General features: G+C 46.8%; 1 protein-coding gene across 2 annotated transcripts in view; it reads left to right on the forward strand.

Moving 5' to 3' along the window:
• RLIG1 (RNA 5'-phosphate and 3'-OH ligase 1) overlaps positions 1-17,024 on the forward strand; it is a 493,483-nt gene that overhangs the window by 162,044 nt on the left and 314,415 nt on the right. For both annotated transcript variants that reach the window (XM_069629330.1, XM_069629329.1), the window contains exon 4: positions 2,756-2,872. In XM_069629330.1, coding sequence (XP_069485431.1) covers positions 2,756-2,872 — 117 coding nt within the window. The remainder of the gene's footprint in view (positions 1-2,755; positions 2,873-17,024) is intronic.

Raw genomic sequence — 17,024 nt, forward strand, 5'->3', positions numbered from 1 at the left:
CGATGGAGGATGGCGGGCTGATGAGAGTTGAGGATCGAACCCGCGTGAGGAATAGAAGCGCCTGGGAGCACGTAAGTAAGCACTTGTAGCCTGCTTCACGATGCGCACTAACTGTCCCTTTTATCTTGCAGGTACAAGTTCGGAGCTTTAGAGAAGCTGAAGGGTGCTGGAATACCCACTGGATTCGGCGTGGGAAGGAGGAATGGCACGTGAGTAATAAAGTTGCCCAATGTCTTTAAACGCACCTTCTTTTGTCTTTCAGATGCGGGATGCAGCGCCGAAGGTCTCCGGAGCGTGCGAAGAGCTGGTAAGCTTTTGTCTTTCAGATGCCGGAATGCAGTGCGAAGACCTCCGGAGCATGCGAAGAGTAGGTAAGCCTTTGTCTTTCAGATGCCGGAATGCAGCGCGAGGCGTTGGTGACAGCCGATGGACCAGGTAAGAGATGTGCTGCCACTGAAGACCGTAGTGCTAACCTGTTCTTTCTTTGTCTTTACAGGTGCTGCTGAAGACTGGATTCCAGGATGGTAAGCCTTTGTTCCCTTAGGCCCAGGATCAGAAGCAGAAGACACGATGAGCGTTCTGCTGCAGAGAATGCAGAATAACACAAAGCAAGATTCATCCATCGGGTGTGGTTTAAATAGCCTCCTGTAGTGCTTAGGTGTCTCCCTCCACAGCCACGCCTAGGTAAGAAAAGAGTTCCTGCTTTCCAGAAGAGTTCCAGTGTTCTGAACCTAGGGAGTGGCTCCTGCCCCACCCAACAGGAAAAGTAGTCCCAAACAGAAGAGGATCAGGGGTTCAACTGGCAGGTAAGTAAGCAGCATGGTCTGCTGCAGGTAAGTCCACCCAAGCATTATGAGCCCGGCGCTTCCAGCGCTGGGACTGGGCATCTTTATGAGCCTGCTGCCACTGGCGCCAGGATAGGGTCCAAAAGGTCCCAATTGGGACTGGCTGGCACTCGGAACCGGGGTTATGGGTCTGCTTCCAAGGGAGTCGGGCAAGTCCTGATCTTTTGGAAGCAGAGATCATGACAATGAACAAGATGAGCGAGATAGATGTAAAAGAGCAAGGGTGAGAGGTTAGAGCCCTGGGGAACGCCACAGGAGGAGATCGAGGTAGGAGAGGAGAAGGAGCCCAGGAGGACCTGGGAGGGAGTCGGACAGTCAGTGAGAAAGGAGGTCAGCCTGTCCAGTGCACTCTCCAAGATACTAAGGGTATCATGGAGCCGTTTTATGAGGATGGAAGACTGAGACAAAAGACATTAAAAGACTGAGACAAGTGTAAGTTTCTACGTTGAAGTCTTGGGGAAGGGAACCCTGAGACTTTATGAACTGCAATGCTGTCTTGAGGGCAGAGCCTCAAGACCCTTTTCATTTGAATTGTGTTAACTTAAACTTGGGGAAGGGAACCCTGAGGAGCGTGTGGAGCTGTATTGTCTTTAACTTGAGTAAGGGAACCTCAAGAATTTTTTGAACTTTCTTGAACTTGGGGAAGGGGAGCTGAAGAGGAAGCTAGTAGCTGGAAGAAGCTCAGAACTTTGTTAATCACCATTTCTTTTTATTTGTATTGACATCCCTTCACATGGTTTAGCTTTAGTTGTGAGGACAGTGATAGGTTTTGGGACACGGACAGAGTTTTACATTTTTAAACTTTAACTCTGGTGTCTTGCCTCATGATGCCTTCACATGACCTTCAGATGGCGAGTCCATGCTAAACCCAAGTAGAACTAAGTGGCTGTTCCAGACCATACACACCTATAGGGTTCACTTGATGATGATAAAATAATATCCCTGATGCTAGCAAGAAGTGCTTACTGCTTGACTTGGTATGTTATCTCACTTTGGGTATGCTCTGCAGAGAGGACAGGTAGCCCTGGCCCCCTTTTGCACGGCTTATCTTCCACATGTGCCTGCAAGCGTGTCTTGTAATCTGCGAATCAGTCGATGTGAACCATCAAGGTGTACTGATAGAGGGACCTTTACGTCAAACACATTTAAAATGTTGTCACTGTTACAAAACCCATTCACGAGGCCATAGAGTCAAAACATTTGTTCTCCCATTGTTGGGTGTTTGTGAGAATCTTTGTTGCTGCTACATTTGTAAAACACTCTTTTCCAAGTAAGATTAAAATAATTGTATATTTTGCATGGCTCAGTTCATTTTAAAAAAGCAGTAACAAGGGAGATGCCATCAATTTGGGTTTCCTGGATAAGGGTGTTTTGTTTTTTTTTAATGAACTTTAGCAATGTGCACACGTTGCTGAACTTTAAGCGTGCACGTGTGGCAGTGCGAAAGTTTGGTGCAAGCAATTTCTCGCACATTCATCTAAGACCCACTTTGCGACTCCCTCAGATCTTCACACGCTTTGATTGTTGGTGCATGCAGAGATCTAAGGACCTCTGCAAGATTAGGCCTTTACCTCGTGCAGTATCTGCATGTTAAGCATCAGCCTCCAGAAAATCTTTGTTGGTGGGATGGACGTGGACATGTTACAGTAACGGATCAACCGCTAATCTGCCATGTAAAATAATACACAGAAGGGTCACAGCCAGATCTGTGACATACATCTTGGAAGAATTTGCTAATGATTGTTAATACAATCTATGGTAACTATACCAATATGCTTATGAAATGAAAGTTTGCCATAATTGTAATTCTCTACAAAATTGAACCTGCAAGGTTGCATGTTGAGGTTGTCATCTAGCATTTCTTTTTTGTAACACCCAAATAATAGACATTAAATGCTTTTCTTTTCAAGACTTTGTTTGGAACGTTGAAGATGATTTTAAACCAGTCCCTGACAATTGGATTCCTGCTAAAGAAATTCACCAATGCAACGGGAGTCCCCTGCCTGATGAAGCTGGACACATTCCAGGTGAGAAATCAGGAATGCTAATCCAAGTTAGCCACAGGTTACAATCTTGCAGTTTAGCCTCCACTGTTCTCAATTAGTAGTGTCTATGTTGTTTTTCGTAAAAACTCCAGCGGCAAAACACCTGTCGTAAAAACAGGTACCGGGGAAAGGACGCAATACTGTGCTAATGTGCTTATTGTGATCTGATGATTGAAATAGGGTCCTACAGAGTGAGTTTTTGAAATAATCCTGAGACATCTAAAACTGGTTTAAATTTGTCCTTTTGTGTAATTAGCAGAAGTGCCAGATGGGTACAGTTTTACGTTGTGTTTTTTTGGGGATTTTTTTTGGCCTTGTTCACATAGGCGCCATTTTGTGGCATGTTTATATTCTAATTTGCTTACTTACTGATCCAGCTGCTTCATCCGAGGGTGTGTATCCTGAAATTAGTGGCTTCCTTCTTATGTAGGTCACCGTCAATGGAGCCCGAGCTATGCTGCAAATCGACTTCAACTAGGCGCCCAACCTAAATTTCAAAGCATTTTTAAATACTGTCCTCTGTTAATAATTCTATCAAGATAATACTTTCTGAGTAATGTAGAAGGGAAATTGTGTTTCGTTCACTTTGTTCAACTGCCTGCATTTTGTAGGTTACAGTGTTAAAGCATTGTGAATCATGAACATGCTTTTCACATTTTTTTAGGACACATGTAATATTGTATAAAATAAACATTTGTTAAACTAGGGCTGCATTTTTGCTTCATTTTCCTCTGTTTTAATCAGCTTTACTAGAGACAGCGAAGTTGCAGCAGCATGGGTATTTCATACTTTTTCTTTTCATCACAGAAGCACGCCAATTGCATTTAATGGCTTGGGATTCTTGATGTCGAAGTTTTAGGAGAGCCTCCCAGCAAGCAGTTGTTTGGCATTTGTGAGAAGGATGTGTTTTTTAAGTCTTAAGATTGCATGTGTTTGCGTGCAGGCACCTGCATGAAAGGGAACTGTACTTAGTTTGTTGTCTTAGAGAGCAAGGAATAGCTGGACATGTGGTCTGAACTTTACTTTAACTCCCTTTCTGACCACCTACCCAACACAGGCCAGTATCATGGATGCTGATAGAAGTAGTGCTGTATATATTTTCAGTGGCACAGATTGTACCGGTACCTCTCAACAGGACTGCTGTATATTCAGGCAAAGTAGCATAATTTATCAGCCTAGCTGCTATATTCATGTCATGGCACAATGCCAATTATTCACAGCCGGGATGATTGCATCGTGCCCACATTTCTTAGCAGGACTGCTATATTTTGGGACAGTACCTGAATTATTTAACAGAGCTGCTGTACTGACAAAGCACGAACATGTGTTGGCATTTTCTGCAGCGAGGTAAAGTACTGAGCAAGAACAGTGTCTGAGCTTTTACCACCGATATCACTACAAAATATTGAATAACATTACTGCAAGGTAGAAAACCTTGCATGGAAAACAAGTAATTTCTCCCCAAAAACAGAAGGGCAGTTGCATAGGGGTATTTAATATAGTGGGGGGGGATGTGGTGCAGATGGAAGAAGTGTGGGTGCTGGAGGTTCTTCCCCACATTAAAAATACAGAAAATGACAGGGGCGTGGCCAACGACGAGGCGATGCGAACGTGAGCCCATATAGCTCTGTGGGCCACCAAATAATCCTGTAATATCTTGCCTGAATCCTGCATGATATCGGATATATAAGCTGTCGTACTGTGAGAAGGACACCTGGAGCATAATTCTAGGAATTTTTTCAGCTGTGGGAGATTGCCGGGCCGTCCGTTGGTGAGTCGGAAACTGAAGGTGGGGAAGAATCTAAGATGGCCGCCATGTGATTCCCCATTCCCTGAGATTGTAGCACTCACCAACAGCGAGCTGACACTGCCGGCGAATGACTGTTGAGCGGTGACCTGCTGCCTGACCGCAGAGTTGGGGCTTATCCTGCGTGTGCCTCCCCCCCCCCCCCCGGCAAAACCCGACCGAGCGGCTGCGCAATGTCAGCTTCTGGCCCAGGAGAGAGTGGACCTGTGGGCCCCGCAGGGGGGGGGGGGGTGGGGGGGGGGGGGGGGGGTGGGGGGGGGTGTGTGTGTGTGTGTGTGTGTGTGTGTGTGTGTGTGTGTGTGTGTCTCGATCTATGCTCTCTACTGGAACAGCGGTGTGCCTATGCGTGAACCACGCGTGTGATGCGTCGGAGCCTGCGATTGCTCTGTTGGGAGCAGCCAAAGTTGCTGGCCCGACAGGAGTGTGCTGGGGTGGGGCGTACACTGGTCACCCCGTCTCTGGGAAGAAACAGCAAGACGCAGGGGAGTGGGAGACTGCGGCCATAAACCTGCTGTGGGCGCCCTGACCTCTGAGCTGTCAGCGGTGGAAGCCATTGCGCGGAGGTCTGACGCGAAGGGGGGGGGGAGATCAGCCCGGACTCCCCTGCAGCACCCGTGCGGCTCAGCACGGAGAGAGGACACCACCCGCATTAACAACAAACTGCTGCTCCATCCCGCCCTGAAGGAAAGCCAAAGCGGCCGGGAGAGACACCTGGTCCACGGATCTGGAGGTACAGCGCGCTGCTGGCAGTCCCTAGGGCTGGTGGAGGTGTGGGGTGCCCGCGGCGCACACGCCATTATTTACCACAGTGGTGGGGGTACACCGTGAAAGGCGAGGTTGAACGCTGGGGTACTTAATAATGCTGACCTCGCCCCTGTGAAACGGCAGGGCCTTCCTGGGGCACTGACATTGGCTACAAGAAACCAGAGCCAACGGAGCATAAACGTATGTGGGATGTTTCACCGACGCATCCAAGTCCTACAACATAATTGTGCATTACTGGCAGCGGAAAAATCATAATGGCCGCCGGAAAGCATGCTGCTTGCCAGAAATCATCCAAAAATGCACAGGGAAAACATGAAAAATAGGTTGCCATCCATTTTTGCCTCTGTCAATGTTAATACAGGAGACCATTGCCAGACCCTATCCTTTGGCTGCACACAGAGCAAAACCAGTGCAAAGGAATATGGTGCAGTTCAAAATCCGTTTTAATAGATGTCAAAAATTGCTAAAATCATGGGCACGAAACTACCAAACAAAAAATCCAACTTCTGGTTGGATGTTCTACATTACTCTACTGCAGAATCCACATCAATACAATGTTAGCAAGGATCATATGCCATCAAGTAAAATCCCCTTTTTGAAATGTATTAATTCAAGACAGCTGCCTAAAATGGGTGCAATACCGGTGTTTGCCACTGGCCAGCACTGGTGATCTAAACTCTGACAGGAGACCTGTATTCCAGGAGCTGAAAAGGAACCTGAGTTAGCTGGGACTTCAAAGCCTTGCTTGTCACCGGGAAGTCTTCACATCTCAGAACTCCACACAAGAAGGCAGGAAATCACAAGTTTCTGTTAATCAAATGGAGAGTGGCACCCTGGTCTGCTGACCTCAGTCAAGACAATAGACACTTTCAGTTAAACAGAATATGCTAATTTGGGTGTGCCTGAGCAACTGCTCTGGGGGGAGGCAAGACATCTGATCTCTCTGAGTCAGAACCAAGTTCCTGGAGGCGGGGACAAACAAATGGTTGTACTGAAGGGGAGGCAAATGTATATTTTATTAAATTGCTTATAAAATATTGTATCAAGCTGATAGAAATGTACAATTTGGGGATTCTTAATATGAAAAATGCACCCACAATTTGAGACTAAGCTCAACCCTGTACGATGTTCTGAGACCAAAACCCCATAATTATTAATATTGCAAACACTGGGATTACACTAGAGAATTCAAAACTTACTGTGATGTGACCAGAGAGGGTGGATACCTCCGTGGAAGATTTCATGAAAAACCAATATGGCGAAACCCACTAAAAGCACAAAATGTTGTCGTTTCTGAACCCAAGCTCGTAGAAACATGTGCCTTGAACTGAACTGTACCTTAAGCAATCTATGATGTGTACATGTAATTTCAACAACTTGTGTATCTGGGAAATATATGTTTTGGGTAAAATTGATTTCCTATAAGAAACCAAAGGGGAGTGTTCTTTACTTAAAGCCATAAAAATGATACCTGATGGCACAGGATGACTCACAACTCCATTCTCCAGTCAGGGCACAGAAAATCCTCTAACCTATCAGGATCCTCAGAGGGTTGGGCATAGAAAGTCAGCCTTCCCACCCACTTTCAAAAGGCATAAAAAGAACCACTGAAATCCAGATAGGGACTGCTCTTTCCAGTTTCTTGTGCAGCACTTTGCTGGACGACTTCAAATCCAGACAATATCCAGAGACCAGAACTTAGAATCCAGACTCCAGAACTTGTAGTAGAGAGGCCTAGTCCACAAGCTGAATCCTTCTCAGATGGCCTTAGAATCCAGCAACCTAACCAAACTATTCAACAGCCGGGCTGTGCTGTTCGCTTCTGGCCCAGAACCCGGGCAAGAACCGAGATCCAGAGAAAGCACAGCTGTATCCAGAACTGTTGGGTCCAGTTCAAGAGGTCGACCAGACCACTGTGCAGTGCTGATACCAGACCAGACCGCTGTGCAGTGCCAGACCCAGACCAGAGGCCACGCTGTGAGCAGAACCAGTGGCAGAGACCGTCCCGTGGCGAGAGTGCAGTCCAAGGCCCATTCCGGTCCAAAACTAGGAGCGAGTATCCAGCCAGAACTGTACAGAACCAATCTCTTAGTCTAAAATAATCCTATTCAAACCATTTTAACCTGTCCAGAACTGCATCACAGAATTGTGTGTCCATCCTGTTGATTCAAAACCTTCCACAGCGCATCTGTCATTCTGAAATCTTGACTTCATTTCTGAAAATCTTCCTCCACAAAACCGTCTGTATCTTTTGAACCGTATGTCCTAGAAGCGAGAATTAACTGTCATTTTAAAGCTAAGAACCTAAGCTTTCCAACAAACCCAATACCCAGACCCAAGACATTCCTTATAGTTTTTCCGTAATCGCGATAGTGGCACTTGGAAAAAGTGCCGCGAATTGCAATTTGACTCAATTTCACCACTTGTAAAATAGCTGCTTCTTGCTTTCCACTGCTGAACTTCGTTTTCACTCTGATAATCATTCCTGAATCATTACTAGTGTTGACCTGAACTAATTCAAAGTAGCTATCACCTACCCTGAATCTCCTATAGGGAATTAAAATAATTTAAAAAAACTGAACTGAATTGGTTAAAAGGACTCACCGTGCAGTGTTGTTGTAAATATTTTATTGAACATTTTATTGTGAATCAATCCAATTTTTGTAACTTTTTTTTAACTTTACGATCTCGGGAGAGACAAAACTTATCTTAAGTAACCAATTTGAAAGAAAATGGCTTCTTGGATTTAGTCTAGCCTATATAGGATATACTAGTTATTGTAAGCTGATTATGACTTGATATCTGCTTGATGTTGACTGGCTGTGACAGATCTCTTTGTAAGATGAAATGTTTTACTGATGGTGAAAGGTATGTAATAAACCAAATACACTTAATAAAATAAAAGCATACCGGTTTCTCTAAGCTTGCTAGGGAGGAACTGGAATTTGAACTGCATTTTGATTGTATTCCTGAAAACCAGTGTGCTCTCATTTCCATCTCTTCACATTGCATAAGGGGGGAGTGAATTGTCACGAGGAAAAGTGATCATATTATCTCTTGTTGAAACCATATCAGTTTATTTCTGTGCTGCATTCTTCTATCATTGCTTTTCCTTGAAACCATAAAAGTATTCTCTGATACCTTATCCTTTCTATACCAACTCCTAAGTAATCAAAGAATTGTGCTACTATAATATTATCCATTGTTGATCACTTCCATATTCATAAGAGTGCTATCAAATATTAAGTGTGATATATATATTGTTTAATTTTTAAAAAAAATCTTTTAATTTGCTAAACAAACCTACTTCTTGGCTCAGTGAGGTCAGGGGGATTCAAAGAGAGGGGCGTTATATAAGGGTTCATCCAGATTTATGAACTTGTCATAAAAATATATAAATAAGGGCTTCCATTGGGCATCCCAGACTAGGCATTGACTTAGTTGGAGTGCTGAATTGAAGTCACTTACAGAGTGGGGGCTCGTAACGGGACGTCTGGATTAGAACTACCACTTGTGCAGCTTAATACAGTGTGCCAACTGACAGGATACATAAACCCTGTTGGATCACCACGCTGTGTTACGCTGTAAAAGCACTCCTCAAAGGAACGCTCTAAGGAAACGGTCTGTTTTGCAAAATAAAATACTAACTTCTGTAAGTCAGGAAGGAATTCAATTTCCAGAATGACGACACTGGTAGATCTCAAAATAGCGAGAGAGCACCTCTTACATAAGCTATTTGTGAGAGGTGAGTGGACTCAGCAGGACCAGACGGGGTCGTTGCAGGCAATCGCAGCCCAGAGCACTGCAACAGGGTCAGATATATGGAGAGATCAGGGTCCCTTTCATGTGGCCCTGAGTGAACTATATATGGCCTCTAAAGCCAAAGATGAGCACGACAAGATTGCCAGGATAGCAGCATATTTCTATATGGGAGCCATACAGGACAAATGTGCTGAAGGCCAAGAGCTGGCAAATAGGCAACTGATGGCATTAGAGAAGGCCCAATCTGACCTGGACTCTTCTGAGCAGAGGCTGCACAGGAGCCAGGAGTCTGAAAATGATAGACAGTATCTCATTAAAATAAAAGAGGATATGGGTATCCTGCAACAGGAAAAGGCAGACCAGGATACCGGATTTATGGCCTTGCAGAAGGAGTACCAAGAAGGTTTGGACTCCCTACTGCAGAGCCAGAAAAGGTTGATGCAACAACTGGACTTCAACCGGGCATGCGCAGAGCAGGTAGTCACCCTGCAAAGCCACCTAGATAGGGAAAAGGCAGAGAGCAACAAACTGATTTTGAAGGACCTGGATACCCAGGCAGAGTTTGATGAGGAGCACCAGAAAGCTGGTGCCCTTCAAAGGCAGAGGGACGACCTGGCGGCACAGATGCAAGCTCTTACTCAGGAAAGGGATACCTTAGGCCAGGAAGTCTGCCACTTAAAAAAGAAAATGGAAGAAAATCACCTGGCCCTCCGGGGACTGACCTCCAAAAAGAGCGTCAGAACTTGTTAGAGCACACCAGGAGGGTGGAAGATGCTCTGGCAAGAAAGGAGCAGGCCAGTAGGGACGGTACCCAGGAGGTAACCCTCCTGCAGCAAAGACTGGCCCAGTACTCCAAGACTAATCAAGAAGCACAGAGAGAGAATGAGGCTCTCTGCCAGCACAATGATAGGCTCCAGCAACAGATAGCCATGCAGGATAGACTGATGGAGTCTAGTAAGGCCTTGATTGAGGAACTGAAAGCACAGGCCCTGGCGTGGCAACAGGGAGCAGGGGCTGACAGAGATGAGGTTCGCTGGGAAAGGGAAACACCTGAGCATAACCTCAGGAGCCCTAGTACTAGAGGCCTTCATCTCTCCCAGTCCTTGGACTCTGCCACCCCCATGTCCCATGGCGCACATGAGCCCAGGGCCACGGGGATGGCAGATTACTATCCAGCCAAATGTCTGGGGCTCATAGGTCAGTACCTCCCAGGAATGGATGGGCGGGCATCCGGGTATGGACACCCAAGTACAGCGCAATTTAGTGGGGAACCCCGGGAGAGTAGGCCCTCTAAGGGCATTCTGAAAACCTCTGCCCAGTTAGGTCAGTGGGGGGGGGGGGGTACCCATCAAATCCGGGCAGCAAAGAGGAATCTGAAGACTCCTCCGTGCGTCCCAGGACACAAGAGAGTAGGTACCCACATTCTGCCGGCCATTCCCACACTTTCAGAATCCGGGAAAACCTGGAAGATCAGACGGGCACCTCTGAGAGCAGTGCTTCTGAGTCAGAGGATGAATGGACCAGGGTTACCCAAACCAAGAAGGCCAATAAGGCAAAAAGGGCCTTGCTTAAGGACCCCTTAAAACAGACTAAGGCAATCGGGAGTGTCATCATGCCTTATCACAAGAACACCAAGTATTCTGTGTGGGAACACTAGGAGCTCTTTGAGCAAATGATGGAGACTTTCCATTTGAAAGACAGCAGTAGCTTCATGCAGTACGTGAAATGGACAGTCTCCCCAGAATACTCCAGTTTCTTTGCGGTGCTGGAGGACCAGAATCATTCAAGATGGTCCACATATAGGGCTGCCATCTTGAAACATTTTTCTGTTCACCGGAATCCCCAAGAGGCTCGCAAGGCAGCCTACAATTTGCAATGTGGGGAGGATCAGGCCCCACAAGAATTTATGCAGGAATTGAAGCGTGCCTTTGCGCAGACTACCAAAAGGGTGCGCACGGATAGCAAAGAATTTAACACTTTTTTCCATGCCTTGCCCAAATATATCATGACCCAGCTAGTGAGAGATTTTCATGAGAAAAGGTCACTAGACTGGGTCATTGAACAGGCCACCTGAATCTATGAGGTGCAGAAGCCCATAGAAAATAAAAATAATGCTCAGAAAAGCCCCAAACCGACCAGCACCCCTGCCAAGGTGGCAGAGGTAAAGGTGGCAGAGGTAAAGGTTGCCCCCGTTTTAGATTTGGAGATGGGGGGGGGGGCCTAAAAACTTGCCTGCGCAGAATAATTCTAAGCCCAGAAGGCCCTCGGGCCAGTCACAGACAGGGAGTCAAGGAGGTAACCTCCCCGAGAAGGGCAGAAATTCACCAAACCCTTGGCAGAACTTTTTTCCCAGGTATCCACAAAGTTTCCAACCCCAAAATCATCCATCCTTCTTTCCCCACTTCCCTGAGCCCAGACCACCTAATCCGGGAGAGGGGAGGCCAAGGGTGGAGGGGTACCCAAATCTTCCCAACCTGGGGTAGTACCAGAGAAGGGATAGCTACCCTTCCCGGGATCAGCCCAGGGGAGAAAACAGAACCCCGTATCAGCCTGAAAGGGTTTCACAGTTAGAGCGCCAGGTCCAAAATATGGCACAGGATCTGGGTCGCATGCTGAGGGCTCAGCAGAACCCCCAGATGAGCATGCCGGCACAGAATGCCCCAAACTCTGGGCCTGGTGCTCCAGAACAATGATGGGGGCAGCACCCCGATACCCACCGGTTCCCAGGGAGGAGGCACAAGGGGAAGGGAGGTGTAAAGCCTTGGAGGAAGCATCCTTCCCCACTTGTAAACAGCCCCTGGATACCCAGGAACCGGAAACAAAATCTCCTACCCCTGAAAGTCTGCCACCCAAAGAGCATAGAGGAGGTAGGAGAAACCAAGGACCCTAACAGACCCACTTTGAGGATGAGGTACAGATCTACCAATTTGAGGGAGAGGGATCCTCGGTGGATCCTGGGAAAAGGATCTTCTCCTTCAGAGATGGGGGAACTCCTCCCAAAGAAAAATGGGTCCCAAGGGATCCACATCCAGACTGGGTAGATGTGGGGACTGAGCTAGCGCTGCCCCTCATCTCATCCCAGAACCAACAGCATGAAGAACCCCTGATTCAAAGCCATCCTGGTGACTGCCTCCAAACAGTGGGGGGCGGCCCAGAACCGGAATTTGGGGAACTCAAAATGTCTCCTATCTCCAGTTGCCAACTGTTTCTTTCAGATTCCCAAGAGACTCCACAGAATTCAGCCCAAATCTCTTCTCTTTCCTTGTCCAAAACCAGAAAATTAGCCCACCAGTTGTCCAAAAATGTGCATTATCTGTGCCCCTTTGAGAAGGAGGGAAGATACAATGCCCTGGTACAAGTACAGGGACAGGGTACAATTTTGGCACTGGTGGACACTGGATCCCAAGCTACCCTTCTGTCTAGAAGGGCCTTTGACAAACTAAATGCAGGAAGGGGGAGAATTACCGTATTCCTCCCAGCTCTCTTCCTGGACAACTTCAGAACTTTGACGGGAAGGAAATTCCTGTCGAGGGGACGGCGGATTTGGACATTAAAATTGGGCGACACAAGGTGAGACACCCCGGTCATAGTAGTGACTCCAGAGGGCACCCCTTGTTTACTAGGATTGACCTCCTGAGAAAGTTGTCACCCCTAATAGATTGCGTAAACAAGGTCCTCTGGACCCACACTAGCCGGCCAATAAAATTAAAACAGAGTGTCAACCATGTTAGTTTAAACGGCACATGCCACATGGTTGAACAAAAATCTGACCAAGTAGAATTTCACTTCCAGAACAACCAAATTCCAGACGTGACAGTAATAGAGTAGGACAACAGACTGGTGATGGGGGGTCCTCTCTATTTCTGAAAATCAACCTTCCTTCCAGTTTAAGGTGGTATTCCACATTGGAAGGAAACACTCTGAAATACTTTAATAATCCACAATCAGACATTCCCACTCCAATAGTCCAGAAATATGTGAAATCAGCTCAGAGCCTGGCTGATATTCAGCAAATTGGAGAGCAGTTGTTCATCCCTGTTCAGTTAAATGATGGGAAGGACTCTGTTCTCGCCCAAGTGTGTGTGAACAATGGTAAGAGCTTCATCAGCGAAGCCATGTTCCGCCAACTCCCAAAAGATCCAGCCATTCCCACATTCAAACTGATAGACAAATGGGAAATGGATCTGGAAACACCCAATTCCAAACATCTCCTGCCAAGCAGGTGTATGCTCAAAATCTCCATTGGCAACAAGAGCATAGTCCATAATTGTTGGGTTGTGCGAGACGTCACTGCCGCCTTTTACTTAGGCAGTGACATTCTCAATCGCTTTGCCATTAGTTTGGACCTAATAAACTTCAAAGCTTGGAACCGGTTAGCGGATAATCCCATGGGCTTTGATGATCCAGAAAAAGCATTTAGGTCAGCTCAATTGCTACCTTATGCATTGGAAATTCAGATTAAAGAGGAAGTCACCATCCCAGAAAGGACCCGACAATTCTCCCTGGAAGTGAAGTTAAAAGAGGACAGAAATTGAAAAACACTTCTCTCCAACAGCAAGGGTTGGGGGTAAACCCAACACCATTAGTCAACATAGAACAGGACACCATTCCAATAGAGGTGGATAACAGCGACTTAAAGAGTATTCCTCTAGCCGCAGGCACCATTATTGGATTGGCGGTTGATGACCGACATTTTTCCATTGATTTAGGAAATTAACTGTTAGGACCAATGCCCAAGCACTGTTTTGACAGTGACAGTGATGACGATACAACACCAGACAGGAGCTTTACCCGGCATGGGGGGGAACTTCCTGGTGTACACTTCTTGCCCTTATGGTAAGGAAGATGTGACTTCAGAGGGGATGAGGTGATTTTCCAGGTCCATGAGGGCTGCCTTTCCCACCTGACGCCTCCAGTCCAAATCAGCACTCTGACCAGGGACTTCTCCACCCAGCTGGAGGAGGCTGCTGAGATAGCAAAACCAGAAGTCTTTCCAGGCTTCAGGCAGATGGTTGAAGAGAGAGTCAACCTAGCTGATGCCTGTGTCACTGGAGCAGATGCAAAAGTTGAAACAAGTTTTCTTGGATTTCCAAGATCTCTTTGCGGTGGACTCATATGACTGTGGTCGCACCGACATCCACACAACAATTCCCACGGTTCCTGGCATGGCTCTAGTGTTTGTGAAGCAATATCACTTGCCTCTCGCATCCATGGAGTCCCTTATTGAAATAATTAAGAACCTTGAGTCCTGGGTGATAATCTGTCCAGTTCACAGCACCTCCAATAACCCGGTGCTGGGAATATTGAAGGCAAACGGCCAGTGGAGACTCTGCGCCGACCTTAGGGAGCTCAACAAACGGGTCCATACTTCCCGATGGCCTCTTCCCTACATTGACTAAGGGCTGGCCCAGATCCAGGGGTCACAGGTATTCACTGCAATAGACCTGACCAATGGATACTGGACTGTGCCTGTCCGTAGGGAGGACCAATACAAACTTGCTTTTACCTTTGGGGACCAGCAGTACACATGGACCCGGACACCCTTCGGATACCTCAACTCCGGCAATGAATTCAACATTTTCCTACACAAGGCCATGCCCGACCTGGGTGCAAGGGGTAACCTGGCTTATGTAGATGATGTCCTCATCAAAAGTGCATCTGTGGAGGAACACATAGCGGAGATCTGTTATGTTCTGACCCAGTTGAGGGCCGCTGGAGCAACACTTTCCTTTCAGAAATCACAGTGGTGTAGAACCTGTGTTCATTTCTTGGGGCATGAGATTACTCCTCAGGGTCTCTGTCCCCAGGAAAAGAAAGTGGAAGCACTCCAGAAACTGAAAGACCCCACAACTCTGCGGGAACTAAGGAGCCTCCTTGGACTGACTAATTACAGCAGAAAGTTCATTGAGGGCTATGCAGAGATCACCAAGCCTCTCACAAGCGCCTTGCCTAGCTTACCCTGTCAGAAACAATGAGTTTTTCTTGGAGACAGGGTTCTCTAATGCATGCTTGACTGCAGTATTATATCAAAAGCATGACAAGGTCAATAAAGTAATCTCCTATGCGAGCAAAACGTTATCCTCTGTGGAGGAAAAATTCAACGATTTTGAGAAGGCACTCCTGGCAACGGTGTGGGCGTTGAAGAATTACCGCCCGTTTATCCAGGGGGAACACATCATAGTGGAGACTCCACACCAGCCTCTGCAATATCTCCAAAGTGACAGAATCCGGTCCAGAAAAGTCAGTAAATCCCGAATTACTTCCTGGATTCTGTCAATGCAAGGCTTTCCTGTGGAGGTCAGATATGGCCAAAACAAGAAGAGTCCCCTCGCAGAAGGTCCGGCTGACTTGCTGTGCATCAAGCCATCCTCACTGCTGTCCAACATCAACTCCACGAACTGGTCATAATCACAGATTTCGGATTATGTACGGAACGGGTTCGTGGAGCACCTGGTTAATTGGAAAACCAGAGGCATGTTATGTGCTAATAACAAACCCTTGAAACATGGGAAGTTAATCCAAAACATTGATGATCTGGTCACCTCGAACGGGATGACCATCTACTGGAAAAAGATCAAGGGTCATTCCAAAGTAGAGGGGCCAGACAAAACTGGAAATGACTTAGCTGATCAGCTGGCCAAAACCGGGGCCATCCAAGGGAATCTAATAGAGATTGAGTCCCTGTTGGGGGAAATCCAGGTCACTGCTATCACTAGGTCCTAGACAAATGCTCACAATGATCTTTCAACTGCACAATGGAGGAAGGAGACCCCAGATGCTGATTTGATTACGGCTCAGAAGGGGGGAATCAAATAATTGGTAAGTTTTACCAACACATTGAGGACACTGTGAACTTTCCCCTGGCGGATACCGATTACATTGGGAAAGAGGACCTTGGAGTGTTGATGAAATGTCCAAAAATGTTCTGAATCCAAGACGGGTTGTTGGTAAGCAAATCCCAAGCTGGCCATGATCAGTGGGTAGTTCCTACCTCATTCCGAAGCCTGATGTTAAGTCACGCCCATAATGCGGCCACCGCCGGTCATAGGGGGTTTCAGACAACACTGAGATCTTTAGAGAGGTTGCATACTGGCTTCACATGGGGCAGGACCTCGACCAATACTTGAAGGGGTGTCTTGTGTGTGCACAATTTCAGCCAACATCCCTCACACTCCGTGCGCCTCTCCAAAAGAGGGGGATGACACTGCCATGGTCAGATTTGCAAGTCGACTACATAGGGCCCGTGATTCGCTCCTCTAGGGGAAAATAAGTACATGTTGACAGTGACATGGTTATTTACTAAATGGGTGGAATGTCTCCCGGCCCCATACTGCAAGGCAGAAACAGCAGCTGCCCTGATGATAAACTACATCTTTTTGCGTTTTGGACTACCCCAAGGGATTGAGTCAGACAGAGGTAGCCATTTTACCAGCGAAGTAATGACCAAGATGTGGGAGATACTGGGGGTTAAAAGGAAGCTACACATTACTTACCGGCCAGCCTCTTCTGCTGCAGTAGAATGTTACAACAAAACCATTGTGAGCATCTTAAAAATATTTGTGGCAGATTCTGGGCCAAGTTGGGATATCCGATTACCTCTTGTCCTAATGGCCATCAGATCTAACCCTTCATCTGCAACTAAAAGGTCACCGTTTGAGCTGATACTGGACGTAGGATGGTGCTTCCCCAGCATTTGCTCTACAGGACCCAAGAGCAAACATTGATCAATGCCTCCACAACTCATGAGTATGTGGAAAATTTAAGGAAACACCTCCAACATGCTTTTGCCCATGCTCAGCG

The sequence above is a fragment of the Ambystoma mexicanum genome, chromosome 12, assembly GCF_040938575.1.
Source record: "Ambystoma mexicanum isolate Mex_15411 chromosome 12, UKY_AmexF1_1, whole genome shotgun sequence".
Lineage (NCBI taxonomy): Eukaryota > Metazoa > Chordata > Amphibia > Caudata > Ambystomatidae > Ambystoma > Ambystoma mexicanum.